At 41.4% G+C, this 24,489-nt stretch overlaps 1 protein-coding gene and 1 long non-coding RNA gene across 5 annotated transcripts in view; one reads left to right on the plus strand and one right to left on the minus strand.

Annotated features, from left to right (window-relative positions):
- Positions 1-9,872: 9,872 nt before the first annotated feature.
- Positions 9,873-24,489, plus strand: part of LOC141730989 (uncharacterized) — a 39,309-nt gene continuing 24,692 nt past the window's right edge. The window contains exon 1 of the long non-coding RNA XR_012582841.1: positions 9,873-9,954. This is a non-coding gene — a long non-coding RNA (uncharacterized LOC141730989). The remainder of the gene's footprint in view (positions 9,955-24,489) is intronic.
- STAU2 (staufen double-stranded RNA binding protein 2) overlaps positions 21,681-24,489 on the minus strand; it is a 171,307-nt gene continuing 168,498 nt past the window's right edge. For all 4 annotated transcript variants that reach the window (XM_074552514.1, XM_074552499.1, XM_074552506.1 and 1 more), the window contains 2 exons: positions 23,653-23,741; positions 21,681-22,807 (listed from right to left, as the gene is read on the minus strand). In XM_074552514.1, coding sequence (XP_074408615.1) covers positions 22,714-22,807; positions 23,653-23,741 — 183 coding nt within the window. In that variant the 3' untranslated portion in view covers positions 21,681-22,713. The remainder of the gene's footprint in view (positions 22,808-23,652; positions 23,742-24,489) is intronic.

A 24,489-nucleotide genomic window follows, 5' to 3' on the forward strand; every position in this document is an offset into this window, starting at 1 on the left:
ACCACAGAAAGCAAAGGAAAGAGGCTTGAGTTTTTTCTATTGTCACCAGAAAAGCAAGATTATCTTAGAATTCCAAATATGTCCAATCTTTATTTTTAGTTAATATGTTAATCCGCTTAGCAAAATCTCCCTCTCTTGCAATGCCCCTCTGCTTTCCTGCTTGTGGGAGAGAAAATGATCTTGATTATGAAAGAATCCACTCCGGCCTTGTTTTTGGTCATTTTTCCATAAACACAGAAACTTTTCTGTGTCAGTCAGGCAATGTACTTGCACTGTGATTTTCCAAGCCAGACCACGCTCCTGCACACTGCAATGGATGGGAGAGAGCTCTGAGTGCCCACATGAGCTCCCTGCTCTGGGCCCTTTGCAGCGGATCCAGAAATGCCAATGGGAGCTCTATGTTCCTTCTCTCTCCATGCGCAGCCAGTGTTTCCACCCCATAGGGGCCCCAGATAACTGTCTAGCCTCAGCCCAGCCCTCTTCTGGGGGCAGTGTGTGATCATCTAATCATGATTACAATTTCCCTGGCTGCTGGGAACATGGGTGCTCACATCAGATATGCCTTGTGGGATTCTCTGATAGTGGCAAAAACAACGAACCACATTTTTGCTTTGATCAACGACTTTTATCAGGAACAAACTGATGAATGATAGCTTTTGGAAAGAGATTTTGTAGCAGGTCAGGAAGATGTAGGACGGGCTGTAAAGCACTGGACCATAGGGCTTCAAGGACAAAAGAACTGTTTGGACAACAGGCAGCAAGCAGGAAGAGCCAGAGATGAGGTTGGGGCCTGCAAAACAAGCTGGTCACCCAGCAGCAGAAAGATTGTTCTCCTCAGAGTTCACTAACACTGTTAGTCACCAAGAAAACATTGGAAAATGTAAACTATGGGTGAACTTCTCCTGGACTAGAAAGCTAAGCTGACTCCCAGAGCATCCCCTCTGAAGGGGAGATGGGAACTGTATGAACTGCTCTGAAGTCAGCCACCCATGCTCGGTGACATGGCCAGAGTTTTTGTGTCCTCGGGCAGAGTCAGGGGTTAAAGCTGACTATCTCTAACCAGCACTGCTGTGTTTTCCTTTGCGTCACCACAGAACAGTGTGGCTACATGTTGTGACTCATCCTAGGAGATTCCATACTCTTCTCCCTTGCAGCCTTGCAGCAGGAGAAGCTGTGAGAAGCACAAGCTGTGGAGGATTGCAGCCTCTGAAGGCACAGAGGAAGAGACCAGTCTTATGATAATAGTTTAAATCTCAGATCTGTGGGTTTGAAGTGAGATTTTGTGAGCCTCACAATGGCAGTAGGCTCACCAGCCCTGCTGCTTGCTCCCATGGTGGACTCTTCTGTAGATGGACATGGATATTACAGCTATTTTCTCATTTCCAAATGTGTGTATGCCCTTGCAGCAAGGCTAGTAGAGAGGCTGCTCTTTGGCAGGCTCTCAGATGACATGCCAGGACACAAACCTTGGAAACAAGGGCAGCCAGGGAGCCACACCTCCCTGGTAGATTTGTAGATTTTTCCTGTCACGTGTTACCAGGTAATATTCCAAAGTCTTGCAGCCTGCACAACAACACTGTCAATTCCCAGCTGCTTTAGAGAGTTCTACACCACAAATCAGGAGAGCCTTGGAGACTTCTACAGCCCCAGGGGCCACGTGCAGCAAAATGATAAAAGCTGGCCATGTCTGCTGGATGTGGCAGGATCGATGCACGGCATTTCCTTTGTGCACCACAAGAGGTTCACTTGCATTTTCCTGCAGGGAAATGCGCTCCCAGGGAGTGCCTGGGGGAATGCAACTTGCCTCCAAAGGAGAGGGCTGCATTTAAAGAGATCTGGGTGATCTGCACTGCACAAGGGCACTGGCACAGCCGGTTGCACGCTGAGAAGGAGCGGTCATGCGCTGGTGAACCCACCTGGGCCGGGGTGGCCTGCCTGTGCCTTTTGCTGGGAGACCCACAAGCAGGCCTCGGATTCCACAGAAACCTGGAGGGCTTTCCACTGTTCTGTGAGTTCGTGGGAAAGTGTCATACCTTTTATTTTTTAAATAAATTTTCTTGTTTCAGATAGTGATGATGTCAGTCCAGAAGTTTGAATCTCTGCCTGGTTCCTGCAGTCCTCATTAGCTTTGCTTTGGCAATAGCTGTACATTTGCTTTAACAAAAACAGACAACTCTTGCTGTGGCACTTCCTAGTGTTTTGGAACCAAAAGGTGCTTTTACAAGCACTTTGCAAGACAGAAGTCCTGCACCTGCCAAGGGAGTTAGAAGGGAGCTGAGCAGGCAGCTGGCTGGGCAGGCAGGCAGAACAGGAAGCAGAAATGGTGCATTTCCATTTAGCATTTCAAAATTTTCAACACAAATTGGCTTCCATATATTGTGTTTTCATCGGAAAGAGAAAAACATTTATCTAGTAAACCTTTAGCTATCTGTGGTGGCAGGGATGGTGCCACTATCTGGGCCATAGGAAAACCAAAGGGAATCTTTCCCTTGTCCTGAATCAACTCTGAAAGAAGCTCTTGTAGATCATCAGGAGGAGGCCTTGCAGCTCCATTCACAGTCCCTAAATTGCCTCTTCTGGATGTACTACATGTTGCTCCACTGGTAGTGGTTTGGCCTGAACTGTTAAGACTATGTGTCTGGTATTTCTGTTGACTAAGAACAGAAGAAGAAAAGAGCTTTTCATTTCCTCTGCTTCCAGTGCCTTTCCCAGTTTTTATTCATCTTGATAACCTCAGCCATTCTCTGCTCCCAGTTTGAAAGAGCTGGGCGAGTCTGGTTGAAAGCAGACTTTTTTCCACACAAACAAAGGGCTTCACCACATCCTTGTGGTGACAAGAACATTCAGACTGGGGGTACATCAAGTGATGGAAGCCCATCCTTTTAATTAAAAAAAAGGGAGTTATTTAATTTATTTGTATTCCTTTTAAAATGCCTGCTGAGGTGACACGGGCTCAAAGCAGACTCAGCCTACACAACCCTGAATGACAAGTCCCCATGTGGGATAGATAGTGAAAACTTCCTGCTCAGTGAAACCCAGATTATTTCACCGAAGCACCTCCAGAAAGAAAACTGGATGTTGTGCCAGACAGGAAAATCAAGGTATATGATTTATCTGTGTCTGGCCTGCCTCTCCTGTGCTCTTACCCCACCTTCATTCTTCTTTGTATGCTTTCTGTCTTAGACTGGTAAGCTCAAGGTGTTGAGGGAGGAGAAGGCTGGCTGAACTTTCATTTCCTGCAAGGGTTTCCTGTATGATGTAACAGTGAGAGTGGGAGCAGCAAACAGCTCCTCAAGCATTAACTGTGTCAGGATGTTTGAGATTGTGTGAAGCAAACGGTACTCAGAGGCTCGAAGCAAAGTTTTTCTCCATCGGTAAGTTTAATCATTAGGGGATTACTTTTTAAAAAGTTTTCCTTCTCCTCAGCTCTCGTTGGAATTTGAAGGTTAAGAAGGGGCACAACAAGCTGAAAGGAAATGTCCCCTCTCTTCAAGTTTATTATTGAAAGTGGCCAGATGTCATTTGTTTGTGACTAGAAAAGGGAAGTTATATTACAGAATGTGACACTTCAAACCCCATGGTAAAAACAAAAGCAAAAATGGAAAAGCATTCAGCTGCTCTCATTTACATCTGTGATCCACAGCCTGAGGCCCTTTGACATGGATGTAAGAACTGAATTTTACCACTCTTATGTACACTGTGAGTGTTGTCTGTCCTCTATGATCTATTGGGAGTGTATGAGATGAATCCAGAGTCATCTGGACTGGTGGGTGGTACTCCAGTGGAGGATATGGACTACATGAACTGGCTTCAAGTAATATCACATTAAGGGCTTTTTCTTTCCCAGTCCCAGCTGGAATACCCTCTTGGACTAAGACCTGTGAGTTGTTGCCTTGTGCGGGATATGAGATCTGCTAAGAAAAGCATTGTAAAGTTCTTCAGCAATGAACTAATTATTCTGGCACTTGATTTGAAGCAATAATGGGAGTGGAGGAGGTAGAAACACCCTAGCTTGTAGCTATCCTACTAACTTTGATGAAGAGGCACCAGACAAAACATTTCTTGCCATCCATTCCTGGATTCACATGAGCATTAAGGATCTCCTGCCACGGTCGCACAATGAGATGGTTTACGCTACCCTGTAGCACTTACAGCAGCAAGGCTTCAACATGCCCCCTTGAAATAACTTAGGCTGCCTTTGTTTTCCAAGGAACATGAAAGAGATAAATTCACTAGTGGATTTATGGGTTACAGCAGAAATTATACAGATGGCATAACATCAGATTCAAGTTCCCTGCACCCAACCAGTTATGAACTTCTCCAGTGAGACAATATGCTGGAATAAAAGACACATTCACTCTGCAAGTATGATTCATCCTACCTTCTCCATAAGACTTCACAACAGCCAGATAATTTCTATGCCATGAATAGCCAAAGAATATGAACAAGAGGTGAGACCAGGAATTCCTGTCCCACTGACTTCCAAGCATGAGCAGAATGTTTCAGCTATATCAATAAGTGCTAGACATGCCCTGAAAAACAAATAAAAATCTCTGTGCTGTCACTCAGATTGTCTGCAAAGTGCTCTCCAGGAGGATTTCTTTTACCAGCCAGGAATTATTACCCTTGAGTAATTAGATCTTGGATCTAGGAGATATTCAATTGGAAAGCATTCAAAAAGTGCTCAAGGTTTTTTTTTTTTTTGAGCAATATAATGGAAAAAATAAAACAATAGTACCAAGAAATGTTCCCAGGCACCAAATTGTGTTTATGTTGCTCAATTGTTGCTAGGGTTCCTGGCATATTTCTAGCTAATGCTAAGTAAAATTCTCCCAAAATTTTCCCTGCCTATGTCAGGAGATGGCACAAGCCATGAGTTAGATCCATAGGTAGAATGAATCCGCCTGTCCCATGCTTTGGTGGCAAGAAAGCTCAGGAATATGGATGTAGCTAGAACATGCCTCTAGGTCTCAGGGTTGGCAGAGTTCGAGATACCAACATAGATGCAGCTACTGGGACAGAAAAAGAGAAAATATTTTTGCTCATCCCCTCCTACTTCATTAGTGAAACCCCCAGCATGTTTTGGAAGACTACAGGAGACGTACCAGGAAACTACTGGAGACAAACTTCACACTTTTCTGGGAGAAAAAACAGCAAGAAAGGAGGCCAAAGAACATGCCCAAGTACTCAACAGAGAAAGTAGCTTGTCTGCCATGGGTAAATTTTACTCTGAGTCTGGGAGCCCTCAGGCTTTTTCAGGTGCCATCACAAAGAAGCTGCTAGCTGTGGTCCAGGCCATGTGGAAGCAGAAGCACTCAGTTTGTGTTTGTGTATCACCTGAAGATGCAAACATCTTTTGATTATTGCTAGTGACACCTGTGCCATAGGATAAGACCACTCCTGCTGAAATTTAACTTTACATAAGGAAAACTACCTGAAAGAAGAAGAAAGGAGGGCTTAGAAAGTCACTTAATGGCTACCTTTCTGGTCATACACTCCTTACCATTTGTGATTTTCCAGACACTGCAATGAGGATGCAGAGTCACTCAAAGAGCTGCACAAACTGATTACCTGTGTAATCAATGCTTACCTACTCACAGAAATCAGAGATCAATATGGATGCCAACTATGCTGTTTTTCATTAGACTCAAACTAGGGTGGAATCATGCAAAGCCTCTGGAACAACACACCACCTGTTAGTTACCCTGAGGACTGCTACAGCCTCTGTGAGATACAACTATTGGCTCAGCCTCATGTGTGTCAGCATTATCCAACCCAGCTGGTTGAAATATTCTGGATTGCTTCACAGATCTGGTACAGATAGCCTGTCTCTGAGTCAGTGAACTGCCAGGTCACAGTGAAAACACGCTTTTCCTCTGTGCTGTCTTTCTTCAGTAGTAATAGCCTAATTTCCTAGGAATTTGACATATAGAGATTATGAGTGATTTTGTACATTTTAATCTGATTAGTTGCTCACAGTATCTCATCATTCCTCAAACTGAAGAAATGAAGGTATTTCACAAGGGAAGTCAATCTCTTAAGTCTTCCCTTTAGGCTGCACAAGGTATAGGAACTAAACTCTTGCTTAAATGTGCAATCACAAAACAAATATGAGTGGTGACCCTGACACAAATCCGAGCAGACTTGATTTAGTCAGAGCACTGAAAGAGTTTGTAGGATTTTTCCATTTGCCATACAGCCTCAGGTCAGAGTGTCCCAGCTGCAGATAATGCAGAACTCTACTATAAGTGAGGGGTAAGGTGTCAATAAGCTCATTTGGTTTATTTTTCTCTAATAGCTGTACCAAACGAGTGGCTGACACAGGACTCCACAGGGCATCATGCAGCAGGAGGAAATCTGTAGGACCGGGTCCAGTTGCAGTCCAGTTCAATGCCCCTTCCAAGGGTGATTTGTGCCTAGATGGAGCAAATCTTTGATATGCTCTGTCGAGCAGTCATTAGTCTTAGCTGGCCAGAATAAAGCTGAAAGGTGAATGGAGTGAGTGAGAGGAAGCCATTTCACTAGAAAAGAGGATCTCAGAGATTTGTGTTCCTGGCATATTCCTATGCTCAGCGGGGCTTTCCAGCACAAATTAACAATGGACCAATTTATATGTGCTCAGTGCATTTGGGCTCACAGACCAAGCTCAGCCAGAGGATTCCAAGAACATTCCTTGCGGAGCAGTGTTTGCCCTGGAACTGGATGCTGTCCGTCCAGAAATATACCAGATGAAGAAGCAGCTGCTAGAAAGGAGGCAGAAAGCTGACTTCCATGAACCCTGTACATACTGCTCTGTGCTAATATCCATGAGGAAAAGGGGGATTCTCATCTGGATCGTGGATTTAGTAAACAGTAAGGACACATAATGAGTTTATGCTGCAAAGTAAGGAAGACTGACGTAAAATGGGTGAAATGTCAACCCTGGGGAAAACACAGTGATAAAAAAGAGTGCTATGAGTACAAGGCTGGACATGGCAAAAGCAGCATCATTGGTGTCTTCTATCACACTACATGAAAATGGAAATGAGAACCAAGTCTATCAGTTAAGAGCATTTGAGATTGAATCACAGGAGACAGGAAAGGCATATGTCTGTGCTGATCCAGGTCAAGCATAAGTAATGGTAAGATTGTGGAACAGAAGCTCCAAACCTAGAGCAGCCTGTGAGCCTCATCTAGCAGAACGAGTGATGAGGGAGTGTGGGCTCATCCACGCAGCAGTTTTGAAAATGGGACAAAGTGGCATCGTAGTGCAGTCAGTGCTTGGCTATTTGTGTAACAGGGCTGTGGGAGAGGAGCAGCACAAAGTGGATTCAGAAGGAAAGGACTCCTGCAGTGATGCTTTGAGGGGTGCACTGAGCCAGCCCAACTCCTGTGCTGGTGTCAATTGGGCCAGGGCCCACCTGTGTGTCTGTGCTGGGGTCTCCATGCTGTCACCTCCTTTAGCCTGGGGACACTTGGCCTAGCCCAGGAGGCAGCCGGCTCAGGCTCAGCAGTATGCATCTGCTCAGGATCCTTACTACCCAAAACCAGCTAAGCCATTTTCCAGCCCAGGCTGACTGTGGCATCCATGGTGGCCTCCTGCTGTCAGTAATTTCCAATTGTCCATCAAATATGGAGAAGACCCGAGTGAAGTGGTTCTTAGTACAGATTGATGATTATGAGTAATAGCGACTGAATGTGATTTATATCTGTTTATGTTTATTTATATATGTTTATGCCCCAAAAGGTGATTGCACAAGAATAAGGCTGATTATTGCTTGGAGACCTCTACATGCCAGTTGTAAACTCAGTTGGGATTTAGAGCAAGTCTCATTCATGTTTAATTTCTTAAAAAGCACACAGCTATTAAGTTCAAGATACTGAAGCATCAGCCATGAACACACATATACCTGAGGAAGCTGTGGTGTAGCTGTGACAAGGGTGTATTCTGATGAACTTAAATGTGTGTCATGTAGCTGCCAATCACAGCTGAGTCAGACAGGTCCTGACTGCTGGAAGTGGCACTTCAGGCTTGTCGTGTCCCCTTTTCTGAAGCATAATGCAAGCTGCTTCACTCAGTGGGGGATTAGTCTTGAAGACCTCCATTACCTCTAGGTTTTAGAAAAAGGTTCTAGAGTTCTACGAATCCTTATTCTCCTTAGCACATCTACAGCGCATCAAACTATTCTATTAAACATTTGCGATGATAATCAGTTCATGGGAAACTGCTTCTAGTATTTGAACTTGTCATTCTCTAAATGTAAAATCACTTAGAGTGATGGCCAAGAAGAAATTATTGTTTCACAATGATCAGAGCATGAAAAGGTACAAGATGGGTTTGCTTAAATAATTTCTAAATAAACATTCAGATGAGAAAAGGCTGTGGAAACATGAGCCATGATGATAAATTACATGTACAATTTATAATGCAAATATGTTGCCTCTGACTTAAAAAGCTGGGTGCAGTGCTGATGAATACTGAAGTTCAGTTTGTTAATGCTGAATGAGGTGGGGCTCCAACTTCTCTGAAGTGTTTTGGAAATCCTTACCCCTTCTTTTCATGATCTTCAAGTGCAGCTTGTCTGTGGACTTGAAACACTTCCTAACACAGCCTTTCTGGCCTGTAGCTTAACTGAAGAGATTTGACCATGCTGCTGCCCTGGCTGGTTCAAAAAGCCAAGACATTGTTAAATTCTGACACTGTCAAACAACACGTTGAATTTTCTTCAGTGGTCTTGAATCTCTGCGATTACATCTTTAACACATCAATAACTTAGCCTCTGGTTAGCAAGGATTGCTGAAGCATGACTAATCAGCAGATGAAAGTGTCTTTGTGGGGATTAGCTTTAATGAAAAGAAAAGGGATAGTTATTTTGGTAGTTTGAAATCTTCCATAAATCAAAGCGAATACTGACAAAGCAGGTTCATACGGTAAGAATGAAGCTATTGTGAATAAAATTAAGGGAACAGCTACTTTTATATAAATCACAGGCCAGGACAGCATTTGTAAGAGAGTTCATGGGAACAAGATCATTTAACTTCTTCAGGTGTAAATAAGTGATATTTAGCTAATGTTAAAGCATCCCTAAAGAAAAACAGATGGATGAGGGTCCTTAGTAGGGAGTTTCTTTTTTGGTTTTAATTTTCTTTGCATGCAATTAAGACCCAGCTACTTTATCTTGACCACTTTATTCTGTGCAGGGACAAACATCCAACATATAACTTGGTCTTGGCCACTGCCAGAGAGGAAGACACAGGAAGAGAATCTTCAGCCTTGATCTCTGATAGGACTTGTTTCTGTCTGGTGTAAATTAGAAAGTTTCTTCATCTTCTATAACATGGCTTGGAGGAGCTCACAGGCACCATGGGGATAGCGGCAAATAGAAAGAAATGCAAACTCCACACCTTCTGGGGAGTATTCATGTTCAGATCCTGAACTTTAGACCTCCTATATAGTCCTGTGTGGTTAATGTGCTGTATAAATAATCACCTCTTGAGCTCCTCCAGGCAGTGACTCAGAGCACCCACGCTGAAAGCTTAACCCTCTCCGATGACTGTATGGGAAGGCTGGAGTTAGACTGTACATGTTGAGGTACCTTACAGCTCCCTTCCCTTTATGTTCCTCTCTTGGTTTGTGCTGTGCCTTCTCCATTGCTTTATTGTGACTATTGAATTGATCACAGATAAATTATTGCACATGTGTGACTGAACCCCAAACTCATAATGTTCCAGAGGGTCTCTCTGCCTCTGAGCTAACGGAACATACTTTCAGCTAGCCTGAGGCAAATTTTAAAACTGCTCAGATCCAGGTTCCCTTGCTTTCACCTGTGCTTTTGTACTGCTATCATATGCACTGTTTAAAAAAAAAAAAAAGCTTATAAAACATTTGGTCTGCATGCTGCAGACACTGATGTAAATGGCTCACTGGAAATCACAAATGCTTGCTGATCTCTCTAAAGAAATGTGGCATTAAAGGTAAGACTCTACACAGAAATAGTGGCTTAAAGTACTGCTCAGTTACAATTTTGGAGAGCTTTCCATACTCTGGAATCCTTCAGTTTGAGTGCTTTTTGTTGATTTTTTTTCTTTTATGCTGTCTTTTTCTTGTGCTCTTACAGTACAAGCTTTCGTGAGTCTCCTGATCGAGTGACAGAGCTCTACTGAAGAGTTTGTGAACCAGGGCCTTACTCTAAGCTACTCAGAGCTCAGCTTGTTTTCATACTTCTAGGCAATTTCCACATAGCTGAGGCTAATGATTTTATATTTAATATGCATCTCTTTTCTAACCAGTGCCAATTTTTCTTTCTCGTGATGTCAACATGCTCTGTATTCAGAGTCAGTGGAAATGTGTGTGGTGTATGTGTGTGTGTCTGGGTTCTAAAATCAGTTTGATTATTTCAAGTCTTCTAGGGAAATTACAGCAAATGACTGTGTTGTTACGTAGTGACAAGAGTAGAATTAAAAAATAATTTTCATGGCAGAATTTACCATACTGCCTATTATAATTGCTCTTCTATTTAGTAGTTTTTAGGGTCATGGGGAAAAAAGAAAAACCCCAGACCAACCAAAAACTCTGTAATTCATGATGTTTACATGATTCATAATTTATAATGGGAAGGAAAAGGAACATTATGTGAAAAAATGCTATGCACATTTTTGCACAACATTCTACTGGTATATGAATCATGCTTGTCTTGGTTAACTCAAGGGAAATAATCCCAGTAATGTATGTAAGGCAGTCATGCCCACATGTCTGGGGTTTTTTATATCCAGATTTCAGTGGAAAGAGAGATACTTTTTAAACAGATGGCAAACAAGCCCCTTTCCCCCCAACTACTTAGCAAATTTAATAACATAGCTAATTATAGGACTGTGTATGTTAATCCATTCATGTGCTTGCTCCATATATTTAATGTCACAAGTCAAAGAGATCTATGGAATGGCTGGGCAATGGCAGCTAAATTACATCCAGACCATATTCCCTCTTTAGGCTTACTTTTGAGACTGAATCTCTTGGGATTTCTGTTGGTCATTCAGTGCAAAAGCTAACATAAAATTCTATAGCTGTAGCCTGGAAGGAGAAGCAGAAATGCACTCAGAGGCTTTATTTGCCTGGTCTAAGGTGATGTCCCATGTCACATTTATTCCCAAGGGTCAGAAGGGAGAAGGTGAGGACAGTTCTTCCTGGTGAATTTTCCCCCTTGGCTGTTGCTGTGTCTTGGGGCTGAGATGCTCCCAGGGCTGGTGGCAGGAGCACCACAGCCTTCTGATGAGTTTGAAGGACCATTCCCTTCCTCACTCAGAGCCACTGCATGTTCTTTCATCTATCTGGACCCTCCACTCCACTGTGGAGGACACAGGTCACAACTCATGGAATACCAGAGCAGGCCACCACCAATTCCAGCCCATCAGGCACCTGCCAAGGCCTGCCTGTTGAGGGGCAGTGAGCACCAGGAACCACCTCCAAGTCTGTGGAGCATCAGCCCCGCCTTTGACTGCAAGCAGGAGAGAGCTCCTTGGTGCTGCATCTCGTGCTATTCTGCATGTGTTACAGCGGAAGCATGTGTGGCACCGCTCATGCTTTGAAAACATGCCTTTGTGAGGGGAGAGGTGTGCTGATCACCTCGGAGGACAATGGCTCACTAGGCTGTGACTGATAGCCCAGAGTACCTTGTACCAATAAAAGCCTGATCTCAAGTGTCAGATGCTCTGAGTAAATATATATGGGGTTCTTACATCAAAAGCTGTCTGTACAGTATGGAAAATGAGCTCAAAGCCAGAACCATCTCCTGGCTAGTTTTGTGTTTGTCATATGTAAAAGATTTTTCAGGCAGGAAGATCTGGCTGTTTATGTCACGAGTTCTTTTTATGTAGAATTCAAAGCATATTACTAAGAAAGTATAAAAATTTAGGTTAAAAAATATGAAACTTGTAAGAGAAAACAGTAATACTGTCTGGAACAGGTTAAATACTAAAAAGGGCAGACAAAATTAAGAGTATCTGAGTTCCATAATCTGTGGATCTGCCTACACATATCTGTTTGCTTGAAGTGCCCTTTGTGATCTGTCAGAATTATTTAAAAACTTTAAAAAATGTATGGAAATGAATTTAGTCACGTATCACAGACTAACTCAGGAAAGAGAAGAGTCTCACAAATCACAGAGGGATTAAGGTGGGGGGGTGGGCATTCAGAAAAGTGAGGGTTGGTGACGTCTGTTTCTGTGCAAGTGCCATCCTCACCCTCCAAGTGTAGGGGCGAGGTGTCTCTCAGTTCATTTAACCATTGTGACACCCATTTGGTTCCCACAAAATGCAGAAAATTAAAAAAATTCATGCTGCAGAAAGTGACTGGAAGCTAATCTCCTGTTTGAATTTCCCTGTTAACTCCTGTTATTTTGTTAGTTTCATAATAATTGTTTTTTTCTCCCAGATTTTAACTCTTGGAGCTGTCAGAAAAGCCAACCTACAGTGAATTTACATGTTCTTACACTACCCCTCAGAAATCCTGGGTTTTTCCCCAGCCACTTGGCCTGTCCCTAAAACTCTTGGTGATATGGGGGTGCTGATGTTCAACCTGTTTCTGCTGCAGGCTGCCTGAAGAGCAACAGTCTCATACCTCTGTGCAAAAGTCTTCACCTGAAAAAGCCTTCCAGGAAAGATTTCCACTGAGACCAGCCCAGCAACTCAGCCTTCTCTGCCACTGCTGGCTTTCTCTGGAGCCACATCTCCACTGTGCTTTCACTTGTAAGGCAGCATCCCTTCAATATTTATCTGAAATGTCTGGAAATCCTAGAACAACCCCCTCCCCTGACCCCTATATCCCATATTCTTCCCAAAGTCTGTAGGCTCCTTTTAAAAACAGAGCATGCCCTGCCTGCCTGTCTCACTGGGCAGAGAGCCTAGTGCCTGTCGCCCTTGATGTCTTTCTTACTACTTGTTTCAGCTGGTTGTTTTCTTGGTATTTAAAGGCTTTGTTGTGTTCCACACTTTCAATTAAGGAGGAAAAATGCTCTCTGTGTTGTAAGAGTGAAACTGGCAGTTGTATACTTTGGTTTGTAGCATAAACAGTTGCACAAGGATTCATTGGCAACCTTCCCTTCGCTAAGGAGGCTATCAGCTAAATGTCACAGATGTGCCTGGGATTTGCCAAGAGCTGGAAATGTACTGGGAAACTTCTGAAAATGCCCTCAATTAAAGGGAAAAAAAAAGATCTAGTGGACACATGTTAGCTGCAGCAGAGGTTGGAGACACTCTGAGTGTATGGTCAGCATCTCTTCTTGTGCATCCCTCCTTAACTCTGGAGTCTTCTTCCTCATGTGACAGGCTCCATCTCTCCCTCTGCTCAAAGCCAGTCTTCTTCCTCTCATTGAGGAAGACGTGAGCAGCTCATTTCTTCCGTGTGGCCTGTAAAGCTGAGCCTTTCCTTCTCAGCAACAGGATCACAAATAACATAAAGCATTAAAAATGCCCTGGCCCCTTGACACCTTCGTTATAACTAAAGCAACAGCGTGATCTCGTTGCTGGAATGCTTGCCCTCCCTTCCCTCATCACGCATCATCACTTCATGGTTTAACTACAGCCTAATCCTGCAAACACTTCCTACCCAGCAGAGCACTTACCAGCACCTAAGTAGCCTACTGACAGTGGTGGATTATTCCAGGTAGGATGTCCTAGGAAAGCTAAAGAAGTGTTTGTACCACTGGGCCGTTCCTTTGCAGGCTCTTGGGGGATATTTCCTTCTGTCTATAAAGAGGCCTGCACACGCACGGTGCTGTATAAATAATTAATAATAACAGAACTCACACTGAACTAGCACATAGGGGAATTTGTACCCCCGGCTTTCCTGGCTGCTAGGAGGAAAATCACAGAATTATGGAGTTTACAGAAAGCCTCCTGATAGCATATCTGCGTTTGTGGTGTTCCTCGCACTTTGAGAAAGTGTTATCTCTTCCTCTGCACCAGAGGAAACATTGAAGGACCTTCACCTGGCAAGGAGTGCACAGGAAACATATTTTAAGTTAATCCAAAATCTGATTAATATCTCCCAAAGGTAAATTAAAGCTCTTATCACCCTGTCTAACCTTTAATTGCACAACACAGGAGGTCTGGGTTTCATCAAACTATTGACTCTTTTTGTTTAAAGATTTCTTGGGCTTTCAGCAATTTTGCACAAATTATTCCTTGGTGAAGGCCTTAAGCAATAAAATAAGCTGCTAATTTTATTTCCAATGGACTCACCCTTTTTGTTCTCAAATTTTGTTGAATTTTTTTCTCTCAGAAATATGATGGAATGCATTTGAATAGATCCGAATTATCAAACAAAAATAAAAGATTAAACCAGGAAATGCAAATAGAGAAGCAAAAACAGAGCTGAGAGGTCACAGAAGTTTGAAGGTCTGTGTGATGTTACAACACAACTTCTGGATTAAGGAGAAAAGCAAAATACTCCCTTTATGAATATGATTAAGAAGGAAATCAAACTGAAGTTCTTTGTTGGAACATAGTCTCCTCCTGACTGAATTGATGGAAATGAGCCTTTCTGTAAAGGCTCTATGTCATGGTCATACATTTTTCAGGCTTACATCATCTGTTGCTCAGAGAGAAGTTTATCACTCAAGTGCAGTAGTCATGAAGGAAGGTAGTTTCCTCCTCAGGAAGAAGACATTTCCTTGTGGGGAGGGTGATACACCTACCTCACATTCAGCTGCTCTGCTTTCCACGTGCTTTTGTAAACCAGACTGAGCTGTAAAGAACTGCACATGGTAAGATTAGTATGAATTTTTGTTGCATTGACAATGTCCCTTAAGAGCAGGCAGAATATAACTTTACATCTCCAAAAAGTGCTTTAGCCACCAAAACATGGAAGTCACTGGGCTATGTTTCATTTCCACAGAAAATATTCCATTTTTTACAGAATAATTTAATATTAGTGGTTCAGAAAGTACAAAAGTGAACATGAGTGACTGCCTCATAATCAGCTGATACTGATATTTCACTATTTTATGGAAATAACTTGAAACACTAGACTTTTTCTATCCTAGCTGGCAAGTACTCTAAGCACTAGCTAACAAGAATCATATTCCTGTCTCACTAATTTAGTAAATGTAGAATAGATCTATTCAAAGTGAGGAGGATGAGTTGGAGAGGTATATGATGCCCTGTTTCAGCAGAGACTGCTACTGGTGGACCAGGCTGTATCAAGAAAGCAAGAAAGGAAGAAAACAAGAAAGCATCTTGCTTTCTCTGAAGCAAGTTAGTCTTCAGTCTTAGCTATTGAGTAAAAAGCAGATTTTTGTTGGCAGGAGTTCCTCCTTCACCAGTATGTTGTATCTTGCTCAAAGCAGTAAAAATCCCTGAACATCTACAGGATAGGGTATCCTCTCCTTGGGAGAAAGGGAGCATCAGAGTCCCAAAGTAAGTGAAGGAGGAAATAATTCATGTAGCTAAGATCAAAGTGCTTCAGAACATTCTCAGAAATGGAGATTTACATGGGCAGTCCTCTGCTTTGAGAAGTTGTCTGTCTGTGCACTTTAAGATGTTTTGTGTTAGATCTGGGATATGCAGAGATTTTTCTGTACTTAGTTTGTCACCAAGTTAGGTGACCTAGTTTGGCACTTAAACATTTGTGTATTTAGATTATAGGTGCTTCTGTTTTCAGTTTGGCAGACAGATCATTTGTGTACATATATTCACATGTACATATATATATGTATACATATATATATGTATATATATATACACAAATATATATGTATGTATATATATGTGTATATATATATACACACATGTGTATATATATATAAAAAAAAAGTTTGGGTCCATTTTAAAAAGCCAGTACTGGTCCCTTTTTACAGATCTTGCAAAACCACCATTTTTTCTTAGTTCTTCAACTGGAAAAAAATATGAAGGACTTCTATTTGTAGAAAAAAAGGGTTTTCTGGCTAGCCAATATTTAAAAGAAAATAGCAAAAAAAAAAATCCTGAAAGCTATTAAGTCTCTAATTTCTCACAAACTTGTTCACAAAAAATGTTTTCACAGTATTTTTGAAATATGTGTGGAAACTTTTTCTTCAGCTGTTGTGCAAACACAGCAGTTGGGAGTACAACTGATGCTAACAGAAGAGACAGAAATCCTTACTGCATTGAAGCCTTACACTTACCCTTTGGGTGTCTGCAAACTCTGCTGCAAAATTTTGTACATAAGGTTGTGAAGGCCTTGACAGTGCCCTTCCTCCTTAACAAGCAGCTTACTTTTGTAAGTATTCACAAATAGATCTGCTGGTATTTCAAAAGCAGTTTCCAAATGACTCCAAAGGTGATATTCAAGATAATTGTGACCAGCTGGGATCACATTTTCAGAAGACATCAGAAAAACCTCATCCTTTCTGGTGTATTTTAACTAAGTCAGTGCTATTAACATTCTGGCCCTGGGTTGTTTTGTCTATGAGTTAGAAGAAACATTGAAATAGTAGCAACAAATTTTTCAGAGCTGTGTTGATCACATGCAACAAGTATTTCACAATAATAAGAGTATTTATGTTGAAGTGAGCTGCATAAATTGACTGCCCAGCCTTGGGCTGGGTGACTTTTCTTTTGCAAGGAACTATTGCATTTCTGTGCTCATTTAATTGTTTACTACCACCATGTATTGGACATGGGAGCTTAGTCCCTACTTGCCAGATATTTAACTACAATATTTCTAGTGCATCTTGTAAACAGTTCCCAGTTTTACAAATTATCAGTGGGATTGAACTTTCATTCACATGGTTAAAGTGTAGTTGCTGTGCTGCGCTGGATGGGAACTTCTTCCTTGACAAGAAAAAGGCTCTGCACCTTTTTTACTTTATATTTTCTTTCCATATAGGAGCAGGTCAAGTTTGGTTTGCAATAAATTGTCATTTTATAAAAATAGAAGGCAAAAAAGTTCAGCTGAAGCAATTGGGTTACCACAGACAGATGTCACATTTTGATTTTTTTTTTTCCCCTATCCTATTTAAACATGTCTGTTTTGTTTTGAACCACATGTAAAGACCTCCTATCTTTAAACGTAAATAAATTTTAAAAATTCTAATCTATTTCCAGCTGGTTCAAATGCAGTTAATTTGGGGTAGGGTGGGGCCTGGAAACAGACCATTTAAAAATAGGGTTACTTTACTATTATTGTAAAATAATAGCAACTTTACTATTATTGTCTTTACTATACTTTACTATGATTGTCCTTAAACATTTTTAACAATTACCATTGGTTTAGAAAAAGGAAATTTATGCTGCACATATAATCACAAACAAAAGTACATAAGCAGGTTTAAATTATCTGTTTTAATGCGCAAATATAAATTTAATATATTGTAGTGAGAAGCATAAACTGTTTTATCCAGGATAATTTTCTTCTCATTTATTGTGTGTTGTTGGATAAAACTTCATAGGTATTCAGGCTCTCCTAGATTCTGGCTATCACAAATAAAAGAAAATTTGGGCCTTAAATAAGTTATATTTTTATGTTAGCAACCACTTTGTTTAGCTTTCCTTCTTCTCATAAATCAATTATTGAGGTCTCCTTAATTAAAAACAGATTAGAAACATTTTCATTGTTGATTTTTAAATTTCCTTTGTACTGAAGTGCTATGGAGTTAAAACACCAAGCACAAAAGTGCACAGCCAACCATGACTAACTGCGTGAAGCAAATAACAAGCTGCACCATCAAAAACAAGAGTCAGCGCTGCTCATGTGGAATACCAGAAATCATACCACAAAACACTTGACACACGTCTCACCCACCGGTGTGCACACTTGCCCAGCTCATATCACACCTCAGGAATGCAGTCACAGGCAGCAAGGACTGCAGCAGAGGTAAACACCCCAAGGGAAGCAGCATTTCCCTGTGCTCATCCTGACAGCTCCTCACGCCTTCGGCTTGGGGATCATTGGCCGTGGGGAGGGAAAGGCAGAGCAAGCTGCTACTCAGGACATGCTTCCCTCCTGGCAGCTCTTCTGGAGGTGTCCCTGGGGAGCTGTGCCAAACACACACCTGGAACACTATTGCCCAGGGCAGGTAGCTCGCCATGTTTGAGCCAGAAGGCTGATGGAAGATAGCCATTATCCATTCTCACTGGTCACAGAACCATGTCTTCCCAAGGCACAAAAAATCATAATTTCATTTTGTATTCTGGGCTCTGTCAGTCCTTGTCTTTATTATCACTAAAAATCACCTCCCATCCTCTGCTCAGTTTTCTCAGGAGGTGCATAGGCCATTCTCATTCGAGCAAAGAATATAATAAATACCTGTTTGTAGGGTGCAACTAAGAGTGGAGCATGCTGGATTTGACTGGGAGAGGATATAAAGATTACCAAACTTTTTTTTTTTTTTTTTTTTTTTTACTTAGTGTTTCGAAACAAACAAACAAAAACCCAGCCCTCTGCCCATTAACTAGAAAACAAATCCAACTTAAAATTTTTGCTCAACTCTCACTGCAGGAAATGGAAAACCTTCTGCTGTTTCATGGGGAATTAGAGCAGGCCAGAAAGCTGAGAGCAATACAAGCAGCCACCCACCAATAAAATGCATGTAGTAAAGCACTGTCAGAGAGATCAAGGGCTTTGCATACACTTTAGGAAGGATTAGATTTCATTGTCACTTCAGGCCAAGGAGGAGGAGATTCCATATTCCTGCAGTCATTCATCCCAGCTACTCCCCTACTCCTAAGGTTCCTCTCTACTCTCATCCAAAGACCCTTTAAAAATGCTGCTGATAAGTACTAAATATTTTAAATCCTATGACTATGACTTCCATCTGAGGAAATTAAATGCCAGCTTAATTATCTCTTGAATTCAATGAGGACTCTAGCTGAAGGGTAAATTCAGCTCCACTGTGAATGGAAGGGGAATGCTGGGATGGCTGGGAACAGAAATCTGCACCCAGTTCAGCAGCTCTACAGCCCTGGTGCTGCTGTGTTTTGTATTTGTCAGAAGCAGCACATCTGTCCCTTTGGGGACCAGTGCAGTCTGGAGTGTCCCTGGAGAACAGGGCAGTGTTCCACTGAAGATGATAACTCAGATACAAGATTATCCATGTGTTTTCCCATCCTTTGAGCCATATCAGATACCCCCTTCTGCCAGCCATGAGCCTTTTTCTGTGCAGGTTCTTCATTTGCTGACCCCTAGAAGGTGTGTTGAAAGATTTTTGAGAGTGACCTAAGTGACCTGTTTTCTTTTTAGCATAATTCCTGCTGATTAATGAGTTCTATAGGTTCAAAACTGATGACAATTTGTGTTCTGAGACCTTAAAATAAGTGTTGAGAACATTGTAGTCTGCTAGATAGGCAAATTGGCTATCCTAGGCTTTATTCCTGATTCCTACCTAGTTCCTAAAGACCAGTTTGCACCTTAGATCCACTTCTGTAAAACATGGCATTTGCTCATCTTTAAAGTGCTCTGAGACACAGGATGAGACGTGTGGTATGTGTGTGCAATGGGGAACTAAACTGTACTGCTGCTTTGCAAACAGAAGTTGGACAAAATCTATACCTTAAACAACATATAATCTAGAAATGAAAATAAAATAAAAAACATCAACCGCTGTCAGAGAAACAAACAACCATTTTAGAACTAACAGTAACATTCAAACATATTGATACTCTTTCAGTGGCCCATCATTATTTACTTTTTAAACAATACTAAATATAAAATCTGTTCAGTTCCACGCGCAATTATTTTAGAAAACAAAAAAAAAAAAAAAAAAAAGAAAAAAATTTGAGGTTAGTATAGAAAAATATATTCATTTTCAGATTATCAGCCTTAATTCCCAGCAGCTTTCAGATACTGACAGCTCAGGAACTAAGAGGAACAGCTGTGAATCAACCAGACTAAAGACTGGAGACAAGTCCAGTGGCTGCTGCAATATCATTGATGCAAGAATTTTGTTCAAGCTCTTGGGAGGTTTCTAGTGATAATGCCAAACCAAAGTGCATTTCTGTATATGTGTGTGAATACTGCAGGATATTTTTTGAGAAAATAAATGCTGCACGTGGAACAGACTGAAATCTCTTAACTGACACAGGAACCTTGGAATGCCTTAATGACACCAAGATGACACTGTGGTGTTCAGGTGCAGTATCTTCATGAGCTCTGTACAGAGGTCTTTGTGATACTGCTGGTACCTGTAGGGAGCAGGACCTCTTTCTTCAGATTATTCCAGAGAAAGCACTGTCAGGCTTCATTGGAGCCTCTGTGATGAAGCTTTTAACCTGTGGCTTGGGAGGTGCTTTGAAACTGCCATCTGTGTGCACTTGACGTAAGGCTGCAGACTTTCTAACTTGTGATTACAACAATCATTAGTCAGCCCTGCTTTTGGAAGAGTTAGGACTTCTGCTACTATATGACCCTCCTCCCCCAGTCTGCTCCATGTCTCTACAGTTTTGAGAAAAAGGAGTGAGCCCCCCAACTCAGCTACTTGCCTTGTTTTATGTCAGAATCAGAATCAAGCATAGTTCTTACAAGCAAGAGAATGTGAAATAAGAGTTTCACAGAGACACTCCTTCTCTACTGTTGCCTTGATTGAAGAGGCTCAATGAGCTCTCTTGGGCCTAGACAGCTGGTTGCACACATTTGGTTGCAATTTGATCATTGAGAGTGAAGTGAGCATCACTTTGCTGCACTCCACATGCACTGGAGTAAGCCTGGCGCTCAATGCAGAGCCCACCTGCAACAAAGCAATTAATCTAAAATTTACTGGGACAGGGAACACACCACAGATGTTCTGTTGATGACAGGGACACCATACTGCCAGTCTCCTTGTCACATTCTCCCCAGTAAGCACAGCATCTCACCCTTAGGACAGGGGAATGGGTTTGCCTCTTGCTTTTGTTCATGCTCTGCCTGAGAGGGGACAGTAATGCCATTTGTATCCTGCATAATGGCAGGTACAGCTAAAGCCCAGACTGCGGCTGTTTCTGAGTTCTCCGAGCTGTCTGATGAGCTGAAGGAGCAGAATTTCTGCTCCAGCTGCCAATTAGGCAGGTAACATATCCCTGAGAAAGGTGGTGTGTAAGAGCTAATTATTTTTGTGTGCTGCTGCCTGAATAACTCGAGTCTGCCAGGTGCCAAACGCCCCTGGAAATCTGTGGGAACTGAAAGGCTCGGCTTGTTCCTGACTCTTTTATGGAGTCAGACCCTAGAAAACTTCAAACTTTTAGAACAAAGACTCCTTATCTGCCAGGCTTGAGAGTGAATCATACCCATGAGAAACATGAAGTAGAAAAAAAGGCCCCCAAGCACTGGTTCTGGCAGAGCAAGATGCGTGTTCCCCTAAAAGCCCATCCCAGAGGTGAATCAATGCCACTGTACCTTGCACCATTTCCTCACATTGCTGTTCCCCTGCTTTTCTGCATGAGTCACTGAGTTGTGATCTCTGGTTTTGGTGCTTCTACAATCTTGTGCAATGCTGTCATGGCTGTTATGCAGTTAAGCTTTATCTGTTGCATGAGATGAAATAATCTGTATTTTGGATACATAAATGACCTAAATACCAGTATGTCTGGTCTAACACAGTAATTTTGTAGAAAGTGGTGGCATGGGGACAGCTTGGTTAAAACCTGGCTCTAGTGTGGTAGCCAGTCATTTGCTAGTTTTTAATTGTTTTCTTTTCCTTTTTTTGCTCTTAGTTGTCTAACTGTGAGTGATAAAGAAAGAGAAGACACTGTCATTGTACACATGAACTGATGTGGTTTTACTGCATTTGGCCACACACTTAAAAGAAATATGCTGGTACAGAGCAGCCACAGGTCTTATCTCTGCTGCCACTCCTTTCACAAAAGAATGATCTTCACATCAACAGTTTCCACCCTTGGCTTGATAACGTTGCAGTCCTCCCTTTTGCTCTTGGTCCGAATGCAGAGATTAAAAACACTCAGTTGATGCAAACGGTGGGTTGGTACAACACACAGAATGGGGTGTAGATGTGCTTCACACAACAGAGAGCAGAATCGAAGGGGAAAATGTTGCTTGGAGGCAAGACGCCTCTTTAATTGATTATGGCAAGGAAAATCAAATACCATATTTGCTTTTTTCCTGGAGTATATCGAAAATGATCATAACTAACATCTGTTCATGTTAAGCAAATACTTGTCAAGATTTAAACTTCTGTTTGCATACAACTCTGAGTAGTGCATCTTAAAGTCATACATATTCATATAGAATGAAGAATGAATAATGTCTGCATAAAAAGATAAGCTGTATGACTATATATGAAGACAACAACTACAATTCTCACAGCACTGTCATTGGTTAATTTTAAAATATTCAAGCATTATTTAAAAAACAGTAAGCTGAACTTAAAACTACACTACAAAAAATTGTATAACTGAACCAATGCTGACTTGTTTTCCTCAATATTAATCAATTTTAATCAATTGTAAAGTTTCCCTTTTTTTTTTTTCCCTAACACTTTTTGTTAATTCATTGTTATTTTAACCTCCAGTAACACGATCAGACTTCTTCTGCCTCTGGGCAATTGAGTTATGCTCTGATCTTGAGTTCTAAGGGAAATGTTCAATTTTATTTTTTTCCACAGTTGAATAAACAGTACCATGTATACTATCTCTTGTGTTAGAATAGTGTTGTCTTCACATAAGACTCAAATAATGGTATTAGTCATTCATTTCCTTGTACACATACACCCTATTGCGTGTTGACAGGTTTATAAGGATGCAGTGGCAGCCGTGGGTGCTGGGAAGCTCCTAGACGACAGCCTTTGAATCCTTGCAGTCCTGAGCAATGGTGCCTGAGTTAGTCTGTTTATTGTCTGCTTTCTCTCCCAGATGCTTGACTTGTCTGAAAGATTAATACATTAACAAGAGTGGTAAGGTCCAGGGTTGCACATCTTTAAGACATGTTTATTACCAGATGGCACATGAGATTCAAAGGTCACTGTGGAAGGCAACATTTTAAAGTGAAACAACAATATTTATGTTCAAATACTATGCTGATGAGATCATATGGAAAAATGTTTCTGATTAAATTAGTTTATAAATAGCCCTAGTATATCTACTGGAAATTCCAAATGCCACTTTTAGTCTTACTTATTTTACTCTATTACTTCCTAATTTATTTAGTAACACAAGACTACTTTCTTACATAAACTGACTAGCAGCTGAAAAAAAAATCTTTACTGGATGGACAATCCCACTTTCTTAAATAATTGAAAATCCAGTGTGAAACCCTGTTCTATTGTCTACTGCTTAAAGCTAAATTCCATATCAGAGCTTTTAAAGATCTGAAAGAAATTTCAACTTTTAAATTCTCTGAGGTAAAATTCAGCTTGCAGTCATAATGACTTATTGGCAGATAGCTATGCTTATTTACAGGCAATATCATGTGCTACAACACATTTGACAAAAATCCTGTTATGCTACTTACACAGAACCCATACAATGAAAAGAAAATCCTTTTCTTTAGCATTTCCACAGGACTGACTATCTCATAGCTAATTAGTAAACATTATCAGTTACACTAAACCTGAAATCGTGTTTATCCTCTCAAATTGTCACAAACTGTATGTAAATTCCAGAGGAAATAATTTTGCATAGGTTTAAAAGGGCAACTAAGCTCTTAATTAACATTTCTTATCTACCATGCCACACAGGCATTAAAATGCAGAGGATTTAAATGGTACTTACTTTTCATGTGAACCGTTCTCAACTTTCATAGCTCCTTCCACTGGATCCAGTCCTTGCTCTGAAAACTGTTTCAAGGCACTTAACGCTGCCTAAAGAAAAAATGAGTTGTCAAAAAACCCAGTGGCACAATTATATTAGCACCAAATGAAGGAAGGTGTGTGTTTTGATTTTCTAGAATCAATAATTTCCTGTATATTGAATCCATCCAGCCTACAGGGCTAAGAGAGTGAGTGCACAACAGCTCCATGATAAAGAGCTGTGCTTGTGCATGGATTGAGGAGATCTCCTTCCTGGGGATATCAGTGACTCCCATTTGTGCCAATGCAAGCTTCATCACTTAAGAAAGAATAGGATAGACTTTTAGGATTTTTGGCTTTCTGGCTGTAAAGTCTCTCCAGCTTCCCCACGTACTTTCCTAGAGCCCACACTTTCCAGAGATCCTATGGAGAAACTTTTGAGTTGCAAATGGTTGCAGAAGGTGTGAGAAGTGGGAAGAGGGTCAGCAGGACACTACCAGCACTCCAAAGTCAGATCTGGAACAATGTTACAGCCTGAGGTTTAACACACAGTGAGTGAAATGCGCTAATCAGGGGGAGCCTATATGGAGAGATTAGGGAGAATCAGGGATAGAAGAACAGTCAGTTTTTGTATAACATTTTCCATTGCGTTCTTCATTGACCAACTTCTGCCTCATCTGCTATGAGTCCTCTCTTCTTCTCTTGCCTCTATCTGCTTTGGTAAAAAAAATAATTTTCTGTAATTGATTCAGAAAAGGTTGATTATGAAACCCTCTGACATCACATGGCCGACTTTGAAGATAGAGCCAGCACAATAAAA

The sequence above is a fragment of the Zonotrichia albicollis genome, chromosome 1 (genome assembly GCF_047830755.1).
Source record: "Zonotrichia albicollis isolate bZonAlb1 chromosome 1, bZonAlb1.hap1, whole genome shotgun sequence".
Classification (NCBI taxonomy): domain Eukaryota; kingdom Metazoa; phylum Chordata; class Aves; order Passeriformes; family Passerellidae; genus Zonotrichia; species Zonotrichia albicollis.